The sequence below is a fragment of the Scyliorhinus torazame genome, chromosome 13 (assembly GCF_047496885.1).
Source record: "Scyliorhinus torazame isolate Kashiwa2021f chromosome 13, sScyTor2.1, whole genome shotgun sequence".
Classification (NCBI taxonomy): domain Eukaryota; kingdom Metazoa; phylum Chordata; class Chondrichthyes; order Carcharhiniformes; family Scyliorhinidae; genus Scyliorhinus; species Scyliorhinus torazame.
Window position 1 is genome coordinate 64,453,098 of NC_092719.1, and position 22,159 is coordinate 64,475,256.

The window sequence follows — 22,159 nt, forward strand, 5'->3', positions numbered from 1 at the left end:
TCTCCTGAGGCCACTGCAAGAGAGGATACTGCAAATCACTGGGCTGGCAGTAACAGGCTGTTCCAGTCAACAACTGGCCCCTCCCACATCTCAACCCTCCCGTTCTGCTTTAATTCTTTCAGATACTCAAGAACTCACGCCTGGCCAACCAGTGCCGTCCAGAAGAGCACAAACAAGATTGTACAATGATAAAACACCATCACTTGACCTGACGCTCATCGGGTATCAGCTCAGATGTTGACAATGTGCATACTTTAGTAGGTAATGTAGAACTGATGAGTCACCAGCGACAAGTGGGCTACAGCCAGGCAAGAGGGTAAGGATAGCCAGCCAGTGTGCCAGCTCCCTGGAAGAGAACATTGCAGATGATTTCTGTTGTGGAGCATCAAGGTGAGGACTTCATTGGGGGAGTGTGCAGTTATGCATACAGGGAGGCTTGCTCAGAGCCTGTTGTCACTCTGAAGGAGCAGACAAGGGTATGGCTCAACTTGGCTATGTGCAGAGCTGTAAGCGATGGCCCACTCCATGACAGCAGTTGTGGGTCTAGTCATAATGCACCGTCTGGTGGCCAGTGTCTCAACTCCCATTGCAGTTGAGCTGAAATGCAGCTCAGTCGCACCATTTGAAAAGCACCATAACTGAATATATTTTTATTATTTTGCTGGATGTAGGCCAGCATTTGTTGCCCATCCTTAATTGCCCTCGAACTGAGTGGTTGTCCTAGACCCTTTCAGACAGCAGATAAGGGTCAACCAACCACATTATGATGGGCCTGGAGTTACATGTAGGCCAGACCAGGTAATGATGGCAGATTTCCATCCCTGGAGAACAATAGGAAAGCTCATGCAACTGATTGGCTCCAGTATAATTTTCATAAATGATCACTGAGTTGGAATTTAAGATATGGAACGTGTCAATCCACCAATTAACAAATCAGGATAAAAGCCACCAGCTACGAAATGCCAGATAAGAATGAAAACTCTAAATCAAGTTCCTCAGCTGTCCCTGAACCGATAACTGTACAAAACCAAATAGTGAAGAGAATGTGAACCAAAGGAGTAATTCAAACCCCTGTGGCCATGCTCAATAGCTAGAGAATATCATACTAAAATGACATTTTAGCCCACTGAGACTGGCAATACATATGATGTATCTTCTTCATTTGTCTTCCCGAAGGCATGCCTTGGTCATTATTCACTGAGGTTTGGCGAGGAAGCAGCCTCAAGAGGTTCAAACCCCATGCTGTTGGTGCTACTCTGGTCCACTTGCTTAATGCCCCTATACTATATGAGTGTATAGTGCTTCATAACAATGTCAATAGCGGCTGAGCTGGTTCTATTGTTTCCATTTGGAGGACTGGCCATGTCTCACAGTCCTGATGTTTCATGTTTCTTCCGTTCTCCAGGTCACCTACCGAAAAAGCACAACTAAATAGCGTTCCTGGAATGGCACATTGGAAGAGGCAAGGATTGACATCAATCTGCAGCCCCCTCTGACCAACTACTGTATCGCTGCTGAAGTCTATCAAATCAATACAGACCTGACAGGGCAGGAAGGGGTTTATCCATAGGAAGTCAGAGCTGGCTTTTGGTTTGCCCACTGCCGTTCAACTTTAAAAGAAAAACTAATGCTTTAGCATATCCCGATTTCCTTATTGTCTTCCAAAGAGGAGATTGTTTTTAGATAGTTGATTCATAAAGCAGTTCCCATTTCTGATTGGAAATCAGGTAGCAATGTTTGTGTGTGTGTGTGTGTATGTGGGGGGGGGGGGGGGGGGGTTATTTACAAAACAGCAATCATTGCTGTCCTTTCTCCCTGCACGTACCTCATATTGCATTCCTCACACTATTAAACAACTATGCCCCAAACCTTGGAAATCCAATCGATTTACATTGGCATGTCAACTCTCTGGCAGCATCACGAACATCAAAGTGCCGAGCCGGTGTATTAGGTTGCCTGAAAAATGTCGGTTCTGTTGGGAGTGCTGCTACACCTGTTGGAAAAATTAACTTATCTCAGACAACTTCCTGGAGGCAAACCGGTGTTTCAACCGGACTGTCAAATGACACTGGTGCGTGCAAAGTTGCTTTGCCCCAACGGGAAGGTGGTATTTTGAAGACATGTCACCTGTGTGTGCACACAGAAACCGACTCTTATGAACTTAGTGCCTGAAATATTCAGTTGAACTGGACTGGGTCTCGGTGAAGATGGAAGCGGGTCGTTTAGAATGATCAGACTTTATGTTGCCACTTGAAATGGATTTACGAATCGACCTGCAACACCTTTCGCATACCCTGGTGTAAAATGGGTGAGTTGGAACAGCAAAAGGGAAACAGGAAAGTGCATGGCAGTGGCGGTGTACAGGCCGGCTGCATCAAGGTCAAAGAGCAAAGCTCCGTTATAATAGTTGGCAGCATTGCAGGGTGGGGGGGGTGGCTGCACCCACAAGTTAAACGCTGCACCACGATGTCCCACATCCATGAGAAAGGCTATTTCCTCCATGCCATTACCCAATACTTAAATGCATGTGTGTAAGGGATGGGGGGAGAGAGGTAGGGGCAGCAAGAGATACACATGAAGAGAGAACAGAGAGACAGAACTGGAGATAGCGAGAGATATGGAGCACAGGGAGAGAAAGGGAGCCGGAAAAAGAGAGAGAGAAATAGACAAGGAGAGAGTGAGTGAGAGAGAGAAAGAATAAAGAGGCAAGTCTGTAATAGTTTGTGTTAAATGTTTGGCCCAGATCCAATAGCCTTCGGCTCCAGATCCACCTTCTCTACTCCGGGAACGACAGATTCACCCTCGGCGGAGCCACGAAATCGCGTCTGAATCGCGCTGCCGGACCTGGGATGATTAAAACGTTTTGCTAAAGGGGAAGTGGGTGTGTTAAGGGTGGGGGCACAGGGCAGTGGATCAGTACCCGGGACAGCGGTTGGCGTCAGCTTGTCACTGGGCCCTTGTGTGGGTGTCAAACGTTAAAGGTCACGGCAGCGTGTGTGTTAATACTCCCAGTACACAACCATCTGACTGGTTACTTGTAAAGCAGCACATTCCCCAGATCTCTCTCTCTCTCTCGCTCTCTCTCACTCACTCTCTCTCTCTCTCTCCCCTTCTCACACAATCACTCACTCACAGTCACCGAGACTCATCGACAAGATGAGCCGTCTCCAGTTGGGCTCCGTCGCCAGCTCAGACCATTGAAGCCGCAGCTTTTCCTTTTAAACGACAACATTTTCTTTCACCTTCATGTCGGCGCGCATCCACCGATTCACACGGATGCCATGGTCAGCTCTGTCACGGTAAGGGGATTGGCCTTTTTCTGCTTCGAAGTCTGCCTTAAATGTGCCCCCAGAGTGGGTCAAAGTTGGAGAAAGGAGGTTCAGAGTGAATTGAGTGGGCAAACTTTTTTTTCTCTTGGTTGTCGTTCGTTGTTGCGCGAACCCTTGGAAAGGTCTGGAATATATAGAAAGCAGTTCGTGCAGAAACACATACGGTTTGCATTAAAGACGCTGGGAGCTGGTTTCTCTTCACATTGCTGGGCTCGGGGTGGGGGTGGGGTGCAGTTAGAAGCAAATAGGTCAACAGAAAGGTCCGCCAGTAAAAGGAAGGGTCCATTGATTACAGGGAACTGCTTGGAGAAAGTGTGTGTTAGTGTGGGGTGTGCCAGAGATGTAAGTTGGAAGAGAAAAGATAGGGCAGAAAAATAGGCAGACAGAGACTGATTGCTACTGGATCTCGGGGTCGAGCCGGTTGGCTGGGGGGGGGGGGGGGGGGAGGTCAGACCAGCAGAATCCAGCAGCTCTGTAAACACTGTGAGTGTCAGACGTTCCACTCTGAGAGCGAGCCCCCTCAAGTTAACGCAATCGAAATATCAGCCAGGGAGGAATTCTGCTGGGGGGGGGGGGGGGGGGGGTGAGGGGGGAGAATGGGGGAGACTTCTGCAGGAAAGGGTTCTGCAAATCCTGACATCCTCCTGCCCGCCCGCTCCCCACTTGCAAGTAAGTCACTTCTATGCAAGCAACTATTTACAAAACAGAAGAAAAGAAACAAACACATTTCAAACTAGGGAAACACAACAGAAACGGAACAAGTGTTGAACTGGGCGTCACGATTTCGCACTTGGTATAAAAAAAATCTTCTCCAATCGTTTAGTGTAAAGTTTTGCATTCAGCGTGGTGTTTAAGGCGGCTGTGTTAACGGGGATTGTAAACACTCGGTCCGCTCCTGATTGCGCTCTCTACAGATGTGAGCCCCACTTGGCAGCATCCTTTAGTTGCCCTGGGCCTGTCCTGTCTGTCTTGCTGGAGGGTAAACGCAACATTGTGTCGAAGCTCAGAGTGGGTGCAGCAGCGGCCAAGGGATCTGGTACTCCAGAGAGCTGTGGATGGAAACTCCGTATGTGTCCTTGCGGTTCAGTAAAACGCAGAGAAGAGCGAGTCTGGAAACTCGCACCCAAATATAAACACCCGAACCCATCGCAGCTGTAAGGAAAAAAAAGGCCGCCTTCGACAGCGCAGAGTTCGGTTATATCTACTCGAAACGGTATTTAGGGTCCACATTCAGGATTGTTTGCATGGAACAATATGCGTGACCAGTGTGTAGAGCAACGGTGGACAGTGCCCTTTACCGGGTCAAATCTACTTCCAGGGGTTTAACATTTTGCTGTTCATTGGGAGCTGCAGTGTCTGAGAACAGTGAGATCAGTAACACATATGGTGGCAAACTCTTTCAACCAGTTTTTTTTGCTCCTCTCTGTTGGAATAATTGCATATCCTATTTCTGGCAATTAATCCTAAATTGGACATGCTTGGCCAAGACTGAACATGACATGTCTTTGAGGGTGGTTTAGACTTTAACGTGCCGTGGTTAACCCAATTTGCAGGCAGGGCTTTAATGCTGTGTTCTTGGGCTGCGTGCTGCATTTTGGAAGCATTTCAGAATGTAGTAGCTATGCAAATACGAATGTGACGGTGACATCATTCTTTGGAGCACCTCTTGTTTGACTTTAGATAACAGCTGGTAACTCTGCCCTGGGTGAATTCTAAAGGAAGGAGATAAAAAGAGATCTGAGCTCCGTTGCACTAGCACAGAGGATTCAGACTGGTGCATGTGGAGTCCATGGGGCACAGTTGGCTGACTTCTGGACCGCGGTTGCTCGGCCAGAGGAGAGCATTTGAATCCACACATGGGGATCATACTTCCCCGACCTGCTAATCGTGAACCTCGAGGGCGGGAATACCCCTCATCACGTGACTTTTAAAGTATATTCCACGCCTGTAAAACATCGGCCCCACATCAGAGACGAGCCAGCGGGGCCAATCAGGTGTGATATCCGCGTTGATGCTCCGAGGAATGAGCATCCCCTGTTGGCCTTCATGCCATGGACTGATATGTGTGGAGTGACAGGCCGAGAGATGCTAGGCAGAGCAACAGGCCAGTTCAGCACAGGTCTAATACGCCAAACAGGACCCCGGGACCCCCCCCCCCCCCCCCCCCCCATTCTTTGCGGATTGTTTTTTTGATGGTAAAGGGGGATTGTTTCATTCTCACCTTGGCACAGGGATCATTTTTACAGGAGCATACAACTTGTGAGCCGACATCAGATCACAAAATCGTGAGCAAGGTCGGGGCAATGGGTGACAATCCGAGACACTCCCAAGAAATATCTTCTCACTTTTCAAAGTTATCAGTCGAGGTAGGGGGTCAGATTAGGACATTTCGGAATGAGGTTTGAAGTCCGCCTGACGTTCTGCTGGTTGAGCTCACGCTAGTTTAAGGAGGTTGAATTCGTTTGATGTGGTTGAACCGTTTGATGTGGTTGAATTTACACTAGATTAAGGTGATTGTGACGCTAGTTTAAGATGGTTGAATTCACACTAGTATAAGGTGATTGAACTGACACTAGGTTAAGGTGATTTAATTCACATTAGTTTAAGATGGTTGAACTAATACTAGTTTAAGGTGTTTGAATTGACACTAGTTTAAGGTAGTTGAATCCATACTGATTTAAGATGGTTGAACTGACTCGTTTAAGGTAGTTGAATTCCTACTGGTTTAAGATAGTTGAACTGACACTAGTTAAGATGGCTGAACTCACTAGTTTAAGATGGTCGAACTGACACTAATTTAAGGTGGTTGAATTCACATTAGTTTACAATGATTGAACTGACTGGCACTAGTTTAAGGTGGTTAAATTTACACTACCTTAAGGTGATTGAATTCACACTCGTTAATAATAGCTTATTGTCGTAAGTAGGCTTCAATGAAATTACTGTGAAAAGCCCCTAGTCGCCACATTCCGGCACCTGTTCGGGGAGACTGGATGCAGGAATTGAACCGGCGCTGCTGGTCTTGTTCTGCATTACAAGCCAGCTGTCATAGCCCACTGTGCTAAACCAGCCTCTTTTAAGGTGATTGAATTCACACTAGTTTAAGATGATTGAACTGACACTCGTTTAAGGTGTCTGGATTCACACTAGTTTAAAGTGGCTGAATTCACACTAGTTTAAAATGGTTCCTGATGAAGGCTATTCCGATTGAACGCACCGATCAAAGCCCAATTCCTAAACGACAGGGGATTATTTTTATACTGAATTTACTAATCTCTGCATGATTGGAATGTATTTTTTGAATCTGATCCATATGAACAGGATGAGAGCAATATTCCACTCTTTCCAATTAATGGATCAAAAATCACCGTTACCAGCTCTATTGACAGCATTGACCTCTATGGACCCAATTTCCCGTCGACACTCAGTCAAGTGAAACATGTTGTCTTATGAGGGTACGTTTCCAGTGGAGTTCAGCAGAATGAGGGGGTAAGTAGATTGAAATATATAAGATCCTGAAAGTCTGGATAAGGTGGACCTGGAAATTATGTTTCCTCTTTGTGGGTGAGTCCAGAAATAGGGTCACTGTTTAAAATTAGAGGTCACCCATTTAGGACAGCGACCAGGGCATTCTGTTCCCTCGGGGGGGGGACTTCGGAATTTTCTGCATTAGAAGGCGGTGGAGGCAGGTTCATTGAATACTTTTAAAGGCAGGGATAGGTTATTGTTGTTAGGCCAAGATTTGATTATGGGGGGGGGGGGGCGGGGGTTAGATGGGAATGTTGAATTTGGAACACAAATAGATCAGCCAAGATCTTATCCAATGGCGAAGGAGAGCAAAAGCTCAAAGCCGAGAATGTGGGAAAAACAACAAACAACTATTTCTCAGCGCTCCTGTGAAAATCCCATCTTCCCCGCCCCGTTCACATAATTGAACATTTGTGAATAGACATTTACAACAAAAAAAAATCTATGAACCATAACCACTTGTGTGTGAGAGAGAGTGCAACTTTGGAGATAGCAATAGCCAAGATTGAGGAAGAGTGGGTGGGTGTGTGAAACGCCAGGCCAGGAGCTTGGGGTTCACAACGAGACTGAGAGAAGCATTCTGGAAAACATCCCATCCCTGGAACTGAGCGGGGCATTCCGGAAAACATCCCATCCCTGGGACTGAGAGGGGCATTCCGGAAAACATCCCATCCCTGGGACTGAGAGGCATTCCGGAAAACATCCCATCCCTGGGACTGAGAGGGGCATTCCAGAAAACATCCCATCCCTGGGACTGAGAGGGGCATTCCAGAAAACATCCCATCCCTGGGACTGAGGCATTCCGGAAAACATCCCATCCCTGGGACTGAGGCATTCCGGAAAACATCCCATCTCTGGGACTGAGAGAGGCATTCCGGAAAACATCCCATCCTGGGACTGAGAGGGGCATTCCGGAAAACATCCCATCCCTGGGTCTGAGGCATTTCGGAAAACATCCCATCCCTGGGACTGAGAGGCATTCCGGAAAACTTCCCATCCCCAATGATGAGTGGGGAGGTTGTCAAGAGCAGTTAATCAGTGGCCACTGTTTGGACATCAGTAGGAATATCAGGAGAAGATGCGAGCACTCGCCATGTTAACGATGGACCCTTAACACACCGATTCCAGGTTGGGGGAATCTTACTTTTCGTTTTTAAAAGTGGATTTTTAATAACCATTTTGTTGATAGCAGCACATTATTTTGGCTGACATTCTAAAGGTGAGCTCGTTTGCCGGGTGTGAGGCACATTGAGAGAATTAAATGTTGGAAGTATTCGGTGCTTGGAGAAGGTGAGGGACAACCGTAAGGGCCAACATCATGCTTCAAGGGGGGGGGGGGGTGATTTTTCTCTCGAGTCTGTGATGTTGTGGAATTACTTCGGACTGATTCAGGTTAAAATCAGACTCAATTCTACATTTTAAAAAAAGTGTCGCCACTACCCCTGCAGACCTGTGGACTGATTTTTCCTTAATTTGTACACCCTTTTCGCAGAAGCTGTGTTTTCTATTTTAAAGGTAATGACTCTCAAGACTGCAAACTCGTTCCTGAACTAGAGGGGAGTCGAGGGTTTTGAGGACCAGGCAAGGAATGTGTGCTTTGAGGCCAATTTCAGATCAGCCGTGAGCTTATTTGAATGGAGCAGGCGTGTACTTGACAGAATGGAGAACCTAGCATTTCAGATCAGAATGACCATTAGGGTTGTTTTGCATGAATACTTCATCGCTTGTAAAAAGCTGTCTCGGTGGTTTAGTATCAGAATTTGGAGATTCTGTCTTGTGGGAAAGAAGCGCTCCAAGTTGAATTTTGGATCAGATACTCTCTCTTTGGAAAAGAGCGACACCTCTCGACCAAGCAACCCAACTCTGCCTCAGATCCGAACTAAAATGTCCAAGTACATTTTTTGTAACCCGATGTCATCTGTTAACCAGTCCCAGAAAAGGGGGAGGGGGGAATAGTTCGGACCAGTATTCTTATTTGCTCGTTTTATTTTTTCCTCCTGGGGTTACATGCGGGCAACTGTCAGAAACCAGAACAACATTGTTTCCTCCTTAAGTGCGGTTGTATTAAAACCTCTCTTTATTTACATATTGCCGCTTCCCCACACAACTCCAGTGCAGGCACTTGGAATGAAGTGTACAACGGCGGCTAGCCTGCTCAGCATGTGGTCCCTGCTTCATTCCCATCGTTTTAAACCACGCCAGCATGCGCCTGCTGATCATCCCCAATACGACAAGCCGTTCGTAACAAAATGTGCTGCAATCTGTAATCATTTAAACTTTCCCACACAAATATCAGCGTCAAACATGCAGGCATTCGACAGTTACAAACCTTGAATTTCAGGGATTTCAAGGTTGAAAAATGGCGTCCCTTTCTTTGCACACCGACGTTTGGGTTTGACTTTGGAGAACTGGGCTACCTACAACTCCAGCCCCGACTGATGACATTTTAAAAAACAATATGATCTACTTTCTCAACCATCCCCACAGCGTTAACGCCCTGAATGCCATCAGTGGATAGTGTGCTGCAGTGTGTTAAAGGTGTGTTATTGTGCATTAATTAGATGGTGTCAGGCATGAGAGAAACGTCTGTGAAACGTCGTTAGAACCGAGACGGTTAAGGGCAGATTAAATGGAGGTGTTAAATATTATGAAGGATTTTCATTAAATAGGTAGGGAGATGCTGTGTTCATCAGCAGGAAGGTCAAATACTAGTGCACACAAATTTAAGATAATTTGTCAAACAAAACACTAGAGAGGATGGTAGAAGAACGGGCGGACGGTGCGAGAGGTGGGCTGCCTCACGTCCTTTAATACGTACCTGGATGAGTACTTGGCACACCATAACATTCAATGCTATGGGCCAAGTGCTGGCAAGTGGGATTAGGTGGGCAGGTCAGAGCATTTCATGCATTGGTGCAGAGCACTGTAGTATTTCTGTGATTCTGTGAGTTTTTTTAAAAAAGTTAGTTGATATGATCTGCCTAAAACTATGATGGAATCAAATTCAAAAGTAACTTTCAAAATGGAATTGAAAATGTATTTGAAAAATAAAATAAAATGCAGGGCTATGCCGAAACAGGAGAGTGGGACGAATTGGAGCGATCTGGCAAAGAGTTAGCACGTGAACCCATAGAATACAGTGCAAAAAGAGGCCATTCGGCTTGTCAAGTTTGCACCGACCCTCAGAAAGAGCACCCTACCTAGCCTCACTCCCCCATCCAATCCACATAACCCCACCTAACCAACACATCTTTGTGCACTCAGGGGAAAATTACCATGGCCAATCCACCTAACCAGCACATCTGTGGACTGTGGGAGGATACTGGTGCACCCGGAGGAAACCCACGCTGACATGGGGAGAACGTGCAAACTCATCACAGACAGTGACCCAAGACTGGAATCGAACCTGATGTTGCCAAAATTGTTCTCTGTTTTTCCATGACAATGCCTCTACCAATCAATGTCCACTTGCCAACCAATCAGCACTCTTCTGTCATGTAGTATAAATTGTTGTTCCCTTTAATGTTGGTTTATCTTTCATAGCTGCCCTGATGAGTGCAATGTGAAAAGCTTTGATAACTTGTCTCTTTTTTCAGCAATGCTCAAGTTTGGGTCATTGTCTGTGCGGAGTCTGCGCGTTCTCCCTGTGTCTGGGTTTCCTTTGGGTGCTCCGATTCCTCGCATAAGTCCTGAAAGACTTGCTTGTTAGGTGAATGGGACATTCTGAACTCTCCCTCTGTGTACCCGAACAGGAGCCGGAGTGTGGAGTCTAGGGGCTTTTCACAGTAACTTCATTGCAGTGTAAATGTAAGCCTACTTGTGACAATAAATATTATTATTATTATTCTGTATTACCAAATGATTATATAATGTATAAATGCAACCCCTTCTTTCTCTAACATATGTGGTTTAATTTAAATCTTGTTAAAAGAGCAGAACAGATGTGAAATTTTTTTGTGATTATAATTAAGGTCAATCAGATTTGTACGCTGCATCTCAAAGTCCTAGAGCTGTCATGTATTTGCTCAACAATTAATGACAGGAGAGGGAAGCCAAGGGCATGTTAGAGGGCAAAATGAGCAAGTTTTGCACTTTGTTCGACCAAATACACTTTGCTCAACATAGCTAGCATGTCTATGTTATTCAATGTGCAGGAAGCTGCAACTGATGAAGGATGGGATCATAGGCTTCTGCCAACTCCTCCGGCAAATTCACAATACAAAATCTGTAAGTCAAATTCAGCACTGCGCTAAACTTCTTCATGACTGGATTCTTCCATTTAATACCGGGGATAACATTAAGATCCGACGTACTGATATACACCGCTAACTGGGGTCCTGCTCCAGTATGCAGCTTACATTGTGCTGAACAATCTGAAAGAACACCATCTGCCGGAGCCATCTCAGCCTTTTGAGTTGTGCAACATTCCCCAAATATCAGTAAATACAGACATAAGAAACAGCAGCAGGGGTAGGCAAGTTCTTTGAACCTGTCTTCATCTTTCAACACAATTATGACAAATCCCCCTCAAATCCATCTTCCTTCACTGTACCCATATCCCTTAATTCCCTTAGTACCAAAATCTATTGATCTCTGTCTTGAATATACTCAACTACTGAGCATTTACAGCTTTCTGGAATAGAGAATTCCAAAGATTCACCACCACTTTAGTGAAGAGATTTATCATCATTGCTGTCCCAAATGACCAATCTCTTATTCTCAGACTCTGACCCCATGTTTTAGATTTCCAAACCAGGGGATTGCTGCCTCAGTATACATATACACCCTGCCGTGACAAGTATCTTAAGAATTTCATATGTTTCAAATATATAATCTCTCGTTCTTCTAAAATCCAAGGAACATGGGTCTAGTCTGCTCAACCATCCCTCAGAGGAAAATTCCCTCATTTCCCAGAACCCGCTCTCGGACAAGTAAGTCCTTCCTCAGATAAAGGGACCAACACTGCACACCATTTTTCAGGTGTGGCCTCACGGATACCCTGTATAATTGTAGAAACAGCCCTATAGTCCGATCGAACAAATGCTAACATACCATTTGCTTTCCTAATTGCTTGCTGTAACTGCATGTTAACTTTCTGTGACACATGTACAATCTATAAAGATACAAATATTTCCCAACCCTGTACCATCAAAAACTATTTTGCTTCTTTATTTTTCACAAAAACGTGAATAACTATGCACTTTGCTAAATTTGATTTCATCTGCCATGGCCTTGTACACTCATCCAACTAGTCTGTACTCTTCTGAAGCCTATCCACTCACTGCATTCTTTCTCATCTAACTTTGTATCATCAGCAAGTTTGGATAGATTACACTTATTCCTCTCATGTAAATCACTGGTGTAGGTTGTAAGTAGCTGAAACCCAAGGACAGATCCTTGCAGTAACCCACTAGTTACAGCCTGCCAACCCAAAATGTAGCTACTTTCTGTTTTCTGTCAATTGAACAATCCTCAATCCAGGCTATTATATCCCATGAGTCCTAATTTTGTTTAATGACCTGTTGCGTGGCATTTTTTTCAATGTATTTTGAAAATCCAAATACACTACATCCACTGATTTCCCCTTATCCATCACACTTGTTACCTCCTAATGTCTGTCCGTCCATTGTTTTCATTTCAATTTATCATGACCAATCCACCTAACCTGCACATCTTTGGACTGTGGGAGGAAACTGGAGCACCTGTAAGAAACCCACAGGGAGAACTTGCAAACTCCACACAGTCACCCAAGACCGGAATCGAACCTGGATCCTGGCATTGTAAGGCAACAGTGCTAGCCAATGTGCCGCCCATCTACTTAGTGAACATGTGAATAATGTGTAACCAGCACATCTCCTGTCCAACCAGGGGTGACAACACGCTTGACCACTGCTACTCAAAAATCAAGGGCGCCTACTGTTCCTTACCCCGACCGCACTTTGGGAAATCACACCATAAGACGGTGCTCCTTCTCCCGGCATACAAGACGAAACTCAAGCGGGAGAATTCAGTTAAGAAGGTCGTGCAGTGCTGGTCTGAGGAAACAGTAGAGCTCCTACATGACTGCATGGAGACAGTGGACTGGTCCATATTTAAGAACTCAGCGACCAACTTAAATGAGTATGCCGCCACCATTACCTACTTCATCAGCAAATGTGTGGACGACTGCATGCCAAAGAAAGTAATATGTACATTCCCCAACTGGAAACCATGGCTAAATCGTGAGATTGACTCCCTACTGAAGGACCAGTCTGAGGCGTTTAAGTCAGGCAACCCTGACCTATACAAGAAATCGAGGTATGACCTCTGCAAAGCCATCCGAGATGCCAAGAGAGAGTATCAGACCAAGCTAGAGTCATAGACTAGCGCTACAGATTCTTGGCGGTAGTGGCAAGGTCTAAACAACATAACGGGCTGCAAAGCGAAGCCGAACATTACCTCCAGCAACAGTGCACCCCTCCCCAACTCATCGGTTCGAGCAGGAAACCAACGAATCACTCGAAACTGTCGAGTGCCCCAGCAGCCCATAACACACCTATACCCTCCATCACAGCTTCCAAAGTCAGATCAGCTTTCCTGAAAGTGAACCCTCGGAAGGCGATGGGTCCGGACGGTATCCCTGGTCGTGTACTAAGAGCCTGCGCGGACCAGCTGGCAGATATGTTCACGGACATCTTTAACCTCTCCCTACTCCGCTCCGAGGTCCCCACCTGATCCAAGAAGACCACCATTATACCGGTGCCAAAGAAAAACCAGGCAACGTGCCTCAATGACTGCCATCCGGTGGCCCTGACTTCAGTCATAATGAAGTGCTTTGAGAGTTTGGTCATGAAGCGCATCACCTCCATACTCCCAGAACGCCTTGATCCACTGCAATTCGCATACTGCCGCAACCGGTCCATAGCAGACGCCATCTCCCTGGCACTATACTCATCCCTAGAGCATCTCGACAACAAGGACTCCTACATCAGACTCCTATTTACTGACTACAGCTCTGCTTTCAACACCATAATTCCAGCCAAGCTCATACCAAAGCTCCATAACCTAGGATTTGGCTCCTCACTCTGCAACTGGATCCTCGACTTTCTAAACCACAGACCACAATCAGTAAGAATAAACAACAACACCTCCTCCACAATAATACTCATACAAGGTTGCGTACTTAGCCCCCTACTATACTCCCTGTACACACACGACTGCGTGGCAAAATTTTGTTCCAACTCCATCTACATGTTTGCTGATGATACGACCATAGTGGGCCGGATCTCGAATAACGACAAGTCAGAATACAGGAGGGAGATTGAGAACCTAGTGGAGTGGTGTAGCGACAACAATCTCTCCCTCAATGCCAGCAAAACTAAAGAGCTGGTGTTGCTCTTTTTAACCTTAGTCTATTTGCTCTGTTTACGTCACCTTTGCTCATGAGTCGCCAGGTATCTTTATGATACCGCCACGTGGTTCAAGTTCAGGTTATGATTAATAATACAGCACACCGCTTAGTAAGGATTAAAACAACGGTCATTTATTATATACAACAAGCAATATTAATACCCTAATACTACTATTTATATAATAAACCTATCACTACTGGCCAATACTTAACTTTAGGAAGAGCCCACCAGGTCAGGGAAATGATTTAACTGTGGATGTCTGAATAGATCGCCTGCAAACAGTCCTGAATGCAACTGCGAATACCTGGGTTGATGGGCTGTTGATAGCCCTGAGTATCGATCTGGGCTACCTTCCCAGAGCCGAATATGCAAAACTGTCTGCAGCTGCCTGCTTGTGTCTTCTTTGCTGCTTTTCTCAGCAGTCTTTCGGGTTAGCCGTTTTAAACTGGGTTTTGGCCAGATTAATCGGAACGCAGCCAATTTACATGGCTACATTCCCGCCTTGTGATCCTCACGCGAAGCGTGAAGGATCACATAAATTTTGTCCTCTTCGTTTCCCCACTGGTGTGGGGGGGGGGGGGGGGTACCTCCTACATGGCCACTACTCTGACCCTAGCTATGCACAAAAATTTACCTAAACAATTCATGAGGGCGCTATGTCAGGCAGGGGCATGTATCTATATAAAAAAATAAACTGGGAACCTCTAATTTTACCTAAACACTCTATACTCCTAAACATTGCATTATCCTATCTTCCTAAAACATACAACAACAATCACAACATTTAATATACTCTTTCCTGGCTTGGCAGTCAAGCTCAGGATCATACATTTTTTTTTTTAATGAAACGTTCCGTATAACTCTTTATTTACAGGAATAATGCACGTGAATACTCTTTATTCTTTATAGGTCGTGGGGGTCTGGGGTCTGGTCATAGCCGAATATCGGGGATCGGATCCGATATACCGGGGTTCGAGCGCGGTACGCTCTCCTTTTCCACTTCCGGAGGCGCATGGTCTGTACTGCACAACTGAGTATAGCCAATGCCAACAGTGCCTCAATGATGTACAATAGAGAGTACCAAGTTATGAACTTGGCACACCAGGATAATGCAGCGTGGTTGGTGACTGGGCCCTCGGTACTACTGGGCAGTGAAGCGTTAACGGCAGGGGGGTTTGGAGTAATGGGGTCCGCGTTCCCGCGCAACCAAATGTCCACAAAGATGTTGAGCACGATGAAAGGAGTCCTCATGGCTGTCCTCTTTTCTTTTCCTGTTTTTGCTGGTTTTCTCTGGACTTGGAGCTTCTGGAGTTCTGTAAGACAAGGGTAGTGTGTGTAAATACTTCGGTTTAATATCTGGTGCGTTAGTGTGTCTGTCCTTCTTGGGGCCAATTAAACCCTTATAATTGGTCACAGTATGTGACTCTCCCCACTTTTTTTTTTCAAAACAAATGTTTGGACACGGCACACTTCCCAATGGTGGACCAGTGCTAGGTTTATCATCCAAATGTTCTAGGATGTAAATAGCATGTGGCAGCAACCCAAAGGTTGCCTAAATAAAATAAAACTGTTTTTGAAAGAAAAGTTCGAATGAGGTGCATGTGGGCCGCGACGGGTACGATTTGGGTGGAGTCCCCGGGTAGGACGGTTACCAATACCGTATCTTCCCTACCCGAGCGTTTTTGACCAACGGGGGGGGGGGTCTCACGCCGTTTCTCCACTGCCTGAGCGACCAAAGAACGGACAAAAATGTAGTCATCATGGTGGGGTTACTTTTCTGATTCTACCATCAATCAGAAGAGTAGTTACGATCGGGTGTCTGAGGCAAGTCCTCAGAGATATCGGCCGAATGGGTGTGTGGCGGTGGGTGTCAGTGGGAAAAGTTAAAAAAGTTCAGGTGAATGGGTGTGGGGCGGTGAGAAAATTCTCCTGTAGGACGAACAACATTTAACAAACAGACAGACAACGAACAACATTTAACAAACAGACAGACAACGTAAAACATTCTGCAGGTTCCATCAGAAAGAACAACACTTTTCACCAAGTGTCTCCTTTAAATCATCATGTGGACACCTCAGTTCTCGGTCGCGAACAGGGTCGCAAAAGGGTTGGCGGAGTCAGGCCCGAGGTCGTCACCGTCTCCCGGGTGCCAAACTCTGGAGTGGATCAGGGCGGAAAGGGCTGCGTGGTGTGAGTTGGGATCGTCCTCGTCGTTGCGGACGAGTCTGCAGGAGTTGTCGCGGTGCCAATGAGTGGTGTCGTGTTGGGTGGGGACAAAGTCGGGGTCGTCCGTGTAATTTGGTGGTCGGTGGTGGGGTTTACTTAAGTAGGTGATGAGGAAGGGGTCACTGGAGTCGAGGTCGGAGTTGCTGGGTGTGGGACCAGGATGGTAGGGAAGCGTGCTGTGGCTGTCGTCAGAGTCACAGTCGCTGTCTGTGCTGCTGCAGTCTGTGGGCGTTCTGGGGCGGAGTGTAAAGTTCGTGGGTGGAGTCGGTGGGGAGTACGTGTCTGGGCTGGACGTGGAAGGGGTGGGAGTGGTCATGTTGGATGTGGGCGGGGTTTGGTCGGCTGCGTCAAGCATGACGTGGTGGGAGTGGTTTGACTGTGCTCCATAAACCTTGAGTTGGTTTATGTGAAACCATGCAGTCTTACCATTTTGGGATTTAATTTTATATACCAACGGGCTTATTTTGTCCGTAATTGAATGGGGACCCGAGTATTTTGGAGACAGAAACGTGCTGGGGTTGTACACGGACAACATTACTTGCTGTCCTATGTTGTACTCCGTGGCATGTACTGCCTTAGCAAAACAGGCCTTGCTCTGTTTTCTTTTAGTGCCCAATTTAACAGCGGCTGCTAGCTGAGCTGTTTTTATATTTGCAAGTAGTTGTTCCACGGCCTTCTCGTGGGTGAGGGCCGTGACTTCGGGGCTGGTTAGGTCTAAACCTAGCAAGTATTCTGTCCCTTTCATGGGGCGTCCGGTCATAAGGGTGTGTGGGGTGAAACCTGTGGAGGTGGAAACAGTGTTACGCAAAAACATCAGCGCAAAGGGGAGGACCAAATCCCAAGTGGTGTTGTTTTGCTGGACCATTTTTCTAAGGGTGGTTTTTAGGGTCCGATTCATGCGCTCCACTATACCACTCGACTGAAGGTGGTACGCAATGTGAAATATTTGGGTTATGCCAAATATCGTGAGGACGTTCTGCATGACCCGTCCCGTAAAGTGAGAACCTTGGTCCGATTCAATACTGCGGGGGAGTCCCCATCTTGTGAAGATGTGGTGGGTTAGGATTTTTGCGGTGGTTTTTGCGGTGTTGGTGCGGGCTGGAAATGCTTCCACCCACTTTGTAAAAGTGTCAATGACCACCAGAACATATTTATAGCCATTCCTGCAAGGGGGCAATGGACCTATAAAATCGATCTGGAGGTTAGTCCAGGGGCCGTTAACGGGTCGGGTGTGGCTGAGATGTACCTTTTTGGCATACCTAGCTGGGTTGTTTTGCGTGCAGATGAGGCAATTTTCGATGTAATAGGATACATCCTCTTTAAGATGTGGCCACCAACAAAGCTGCTTGAGGTGGGCTGCGGTGGGTTCTATTCCCTGGTGTCCATGGCCGTCATGGAATAGACAGATCATCTGATTCCTATCTTGTACAGGAACCACGTAAAGGCTGTCTTTTAGCACCACACCATCATGTGTGGCTATGGTATTCCGGAACCTCTCGTATGAGGCTGGAAACTTCCCTTTCACGATCTCAGTGAGAGCGCTATCCTGCTTCTGGGCCGCTACTAGATCCTCAATCCTAGTCTGCGCGACCTGAACTGCACTCACTGGCGCACTCACTGGGGCGCTCCCGGGGGGCTTCCAAAAGTACCCATGCCTGGATCCTGCCTTAGCCAGCGCGTCGGCTTTTACATTTCCAGGGGGGGAAGAACGATGGTGGCTGCGGACTTTTATAATGCCAAAAGTCCTGTTCTTGGCCTTTTCCAGAATATGGCGGAGTAATGGGGCTGAGGGGAGGGGTTTTCCATCCGCGGAAACAAATCCTCTTGTTTCCCAGAGGGGCAGAAATTCGGTGAGGCTGTTGCAGACGTACAGACTGTCTGAATATATGTCTGCTGGGCTGGGGAAGGAATCTGGGTGGTCTGCAGTGTAGGCGATGGCCGCAAGCTCTGCTGCCTGCGCGCCTAAGTGCCCGGGCAATTTTAATGCGATTTCTTCGAGGACGCGTCCCTGCGCGTCCTCCACATAAATCCCACAACCTGTTATGCGTTGCCCATCCAGGATTGTGGAAGATCCATCCACATAAATCCTGATGGGGTCACACGTGTCCGGGTGAGGGGGGTTCTGAGATGGGGTGGCTAGTTTTCTGGGGGGTGTTCTGGCTATAAAGGGGCCTGTATTATGGTGGGGCGAGATGATTTCACACTCATGGGGGGTTCCGGGGTACTCTAGATTGTCCGCTAAGTATGTGTGAGTCTTTGTCCGTTTTAATGTGATGTCCCGTCCTTGTAAGAGAAGGGTCCACCTAGCAGCGCGGATTTGGCTAACGGTACCGTCTTTAAGTCGTCCGTCCAGTAAAAGTTGTGTGGGGTGTGTTCGGTCAAGATGGTGATGGGGTTCAATCCGGTAATGTAGGAAAAGTACTGGACTGCCCAGAAAACTGCGAGCAGGTGCCTCTCACAGGCTGAAAATCCCTGCTCCACAGCATCTAAAATTCGGGAGGCATAAGCTACGGGTCTTAGCTGGTCGTGCCGTTCCTGCAGGAGCACGGCTGAAAGGGTGCGGTCTGTGGTCGCTACCTCTATGGCGAAAGGGGAAAGTGGGTCGGGAACTTATAGTGCAGGGGCGGCTATGAGTGCCTGTTTTAGTGATTCCACAGCCTCCGTATGCTGCGGAAGCCATTCCCAGGGGGTTCCTTTCTTTAGGAGGTCTGAGAGGGGTGCTGCCTTGCTGGCAAAACTGTCAATGTGGTTTCGGCAGTAGCCAACCAGTCCTAAAAACGACCGGAGGGCTGACACGTGTTGGGGAAGGAGCAATTTAGTAAGGATTAAAACAACGGTCATTTATTATATACAACAAGCAATATTAATACCCTAATACTACTATTTATATAATAAACCTATCACTACTGGCCAATACTTAACTTTAGGAAGAGCCCACCAGGTCAGGGAAACGAATGGCTTGTCCAATCAAATCTGGCCCGCGGGATTCAAAAGGCTGCTACAGGTCGGTGGCTAGGTGTCTCTACCGGATAGCGATCGTTGGATTCAAACTTACAGTTGCCGGTGGCTGGTCTTGCGAAGGTCTCGAGCAGGCGAAGAGGGGCGAGAGCGAGATCTGAACTTGAACCTTCACTTTTATAGGGCCCAGGGGCATCCCGCCTCCCGGGGCGGCCCTTGACCCTGAGTCCCAAGTGATTGGATTCTGTCCCCAATCTGTGGGGTCGATGTGTCCAATGGTGAGGCGATTCCTCGATCGGGGGGGTGGTCGCTCACCTGTCTTTGTTTCGGCCACTGCATGCGCCGACAGGTCTGGCCCGGTATTCAATTGCTAATATGTTGCAATTGTTCCCGGGGATAGCCGATTTAACTGTGGATGTCTGAATAGATTGGCTGCAAACAGTCCTGAATGTAACTGCGAATACCTGGGTTGATGGGCTGTTGATAGTCCTGAGTATCGATCTGGGCTACCTTCCCAGAGCCGAATATGCAAAACTGTCTGCAGCTGCCTGCTTGTGTCTTCTTGGCTGCTTTTCCCAGCAGTCTTTCGGGTTAGCCGTTTTAAACCGGGTTTTGGCCAGATTAATCGGAACGCAGCCATTTTACATGGCTACACTGGTCATTGACTTCAGAAAGCAAGGTACTGTACACACCCCTGTCAGCATCAATGGGGCCGAGGTGGAGTTGGTTAGCAGTTTCAAATTCCTAGAGTTACACATCACCAAAAATCTGTCCTGGTCCACCCAGGTCAACCACCAAGAAAGCACAACAGCGCTTATACTTCCTCAGGAAACTAAGAAATTCGGCATGTCACATTAACTCTTACCAATTTTTACAGATGCCCCTATCATAGCCTGGTATGGCAACTGCTCGGCCCAAGACAGCAAGAAACTTCAGAGAGTTGTGAACACAGCTCAATCCATCACACGAACCTGCCTCCCATCGAACCTGCCTCCCATCCATTGACTCCATCTACACCTCCCGCTGCCTGGGGAAAGCGGGCAGGATAATCAAAGACCCCTCCCACCCGGCCTACTCACTCTTCCAATTTCTCCCAGCGGGCAGGCGATACAAATGTCTGAGAACATGCACGAATAGACTCAAAAACAGCTTCTCCCCACTATTACCAGACTCTTAAACGACCCTCTTATGGACTGACCTGATTAACACTACACCCTGTATGCTTCACCCGTTGCCGGTGTTATCTAGTTACATTATGTACCTCGTGTGGCCCTATTATGTATTTTCTTTTATTTCCTTGTCTTCCCATGTACTTAATGATCTGTTGAGCTGCTGGCAGAAAAATACTTTTCACTGTACCTCGGTACACGTGACAATATACACATCTAATTACCAAAAAATATTTGCATCTGAGTGCTTGTTTTCCTGATAAGATAAATTTAGCTGACTTTAAAAAATGAAAACAATGGTGGGACCGACATTAGGAAGTAGGTAAAGATGTGGCAGACACGCTTCTCGATTGTTTTATTATAAGGAGCCCACAATATTGAACTCTGTGTAAATAGATTTTGGTCAAAGTATGCCAATCGTACATTTTTTTAACTTGAAGCTCACGCAGTGTATTGATTCTTATCATCTCTTAAGTGTTTTACATTTAATTTACATACACTGACAGTCTGCGATGTAGTGTAATTTTTTTTCCTTTCAAGGATGATTAACTGAGCAATCCTTTTCCTGTAAACTAGCTTAAAGTGATAACTTTTGGTAGGAGGAAAGATATTGGTTTCAGCATAATCTTCCTGTGGACCTGGTCAATTCCCACTATGTGCAAGAGATTGCTGGAGCTGTGCCAAGAATAACATTGTCAGTTCCTACTGTGGGATTTGAATACCTCTGGTACTTGCCCAGTAACAGCTGAAGGTAAATCCTGGCAAGGCTAAGTTATAATGGCGGCCACAGATCTTCCATGAGCATAGACCATTACAACTCCATTAGATTAATTACCTTTTTTTTTAATGGTAGTCCCCAGTTTGCTTCCATGGATATTAAAAATGCTGTTTTTTAAAAACCAGATCCTGGATTTTAGACCCAGTTCAATATCAGTGACAATATTCATGAAATATTCTGCAGATAGACTTGGTGGTTAAATGGCTGTGGTTTCCAAAGCAGGTGCCAAACATTTTGTATTGAGAAACGTAAGAGACTGTCTATGTAAGAATTATTGCTTTATCAGCATGATTAGGAGATTCACAGCATTGCGTACTGAGACAAGCTATTTGTTCAATTGTTCACCTTTCTTTGCCTCTGTCACTCAAGTGTCATCCAGTTGGAATCACTGAGTAACTGTAGGGCCCATGGGCAAAGAGATTCTCCATGAGAGATTTAGGAATCCTTCCTCAAATTCACTGCTCCCCTTCTATAATCGAGACACATGACTCACCTTGTGATTCGGTTCTGATCAGTGTGTTGCTGAGTTTCAGTCATTCTATAATAGTTATTTTGGCTGACACTGATTGTTGAGGTGAAAGTTGATGTGCTGAGTTCTAGGTTTCCTTCTTCCACTTCCTCTTCAGCTTGTGTATCTTCTGCGGAAGTTGAAACTTATGATCACAATGCTGGTGATAGTCATAATTGGGCAAAGGTAGCAGGTGCTAATGTTTAGTGGGATTATACAAACATATTTATTCTTCCTGCCAAATGGACAATTTCACATTTGTCCCATTACCA

At 46.4% G+C, this 22,159-nt stretch overlaps 1 protein-coding gene across 1 annotated transcript in view; it reads left to right on the top strand.

Annotated features, from left to right (window-relative positions):
* The first annotated feature begins 2,980 nt into the window (after positions 1 to 2,980).
* LOC140388070 (neurotrophin-3-like) overlaps positions 2,981 to 22,159 on the top strand; it is a 62,373-nt gene continuing 43,194 nt past the window's right edge. Inside the window, exon 1 of the mRNA XM_072471679.1 lies at positions 2,981 to 3,299. Coding sequence (XP_072327780.1) covers positions 3,282 to 3,299 — 18 coding nt within the window. The 5' untranslated portion in view covers positions 2,981 to 3,281. The remainder of the gene's footprint in view (positions 3,300 to 22,159) is intronic.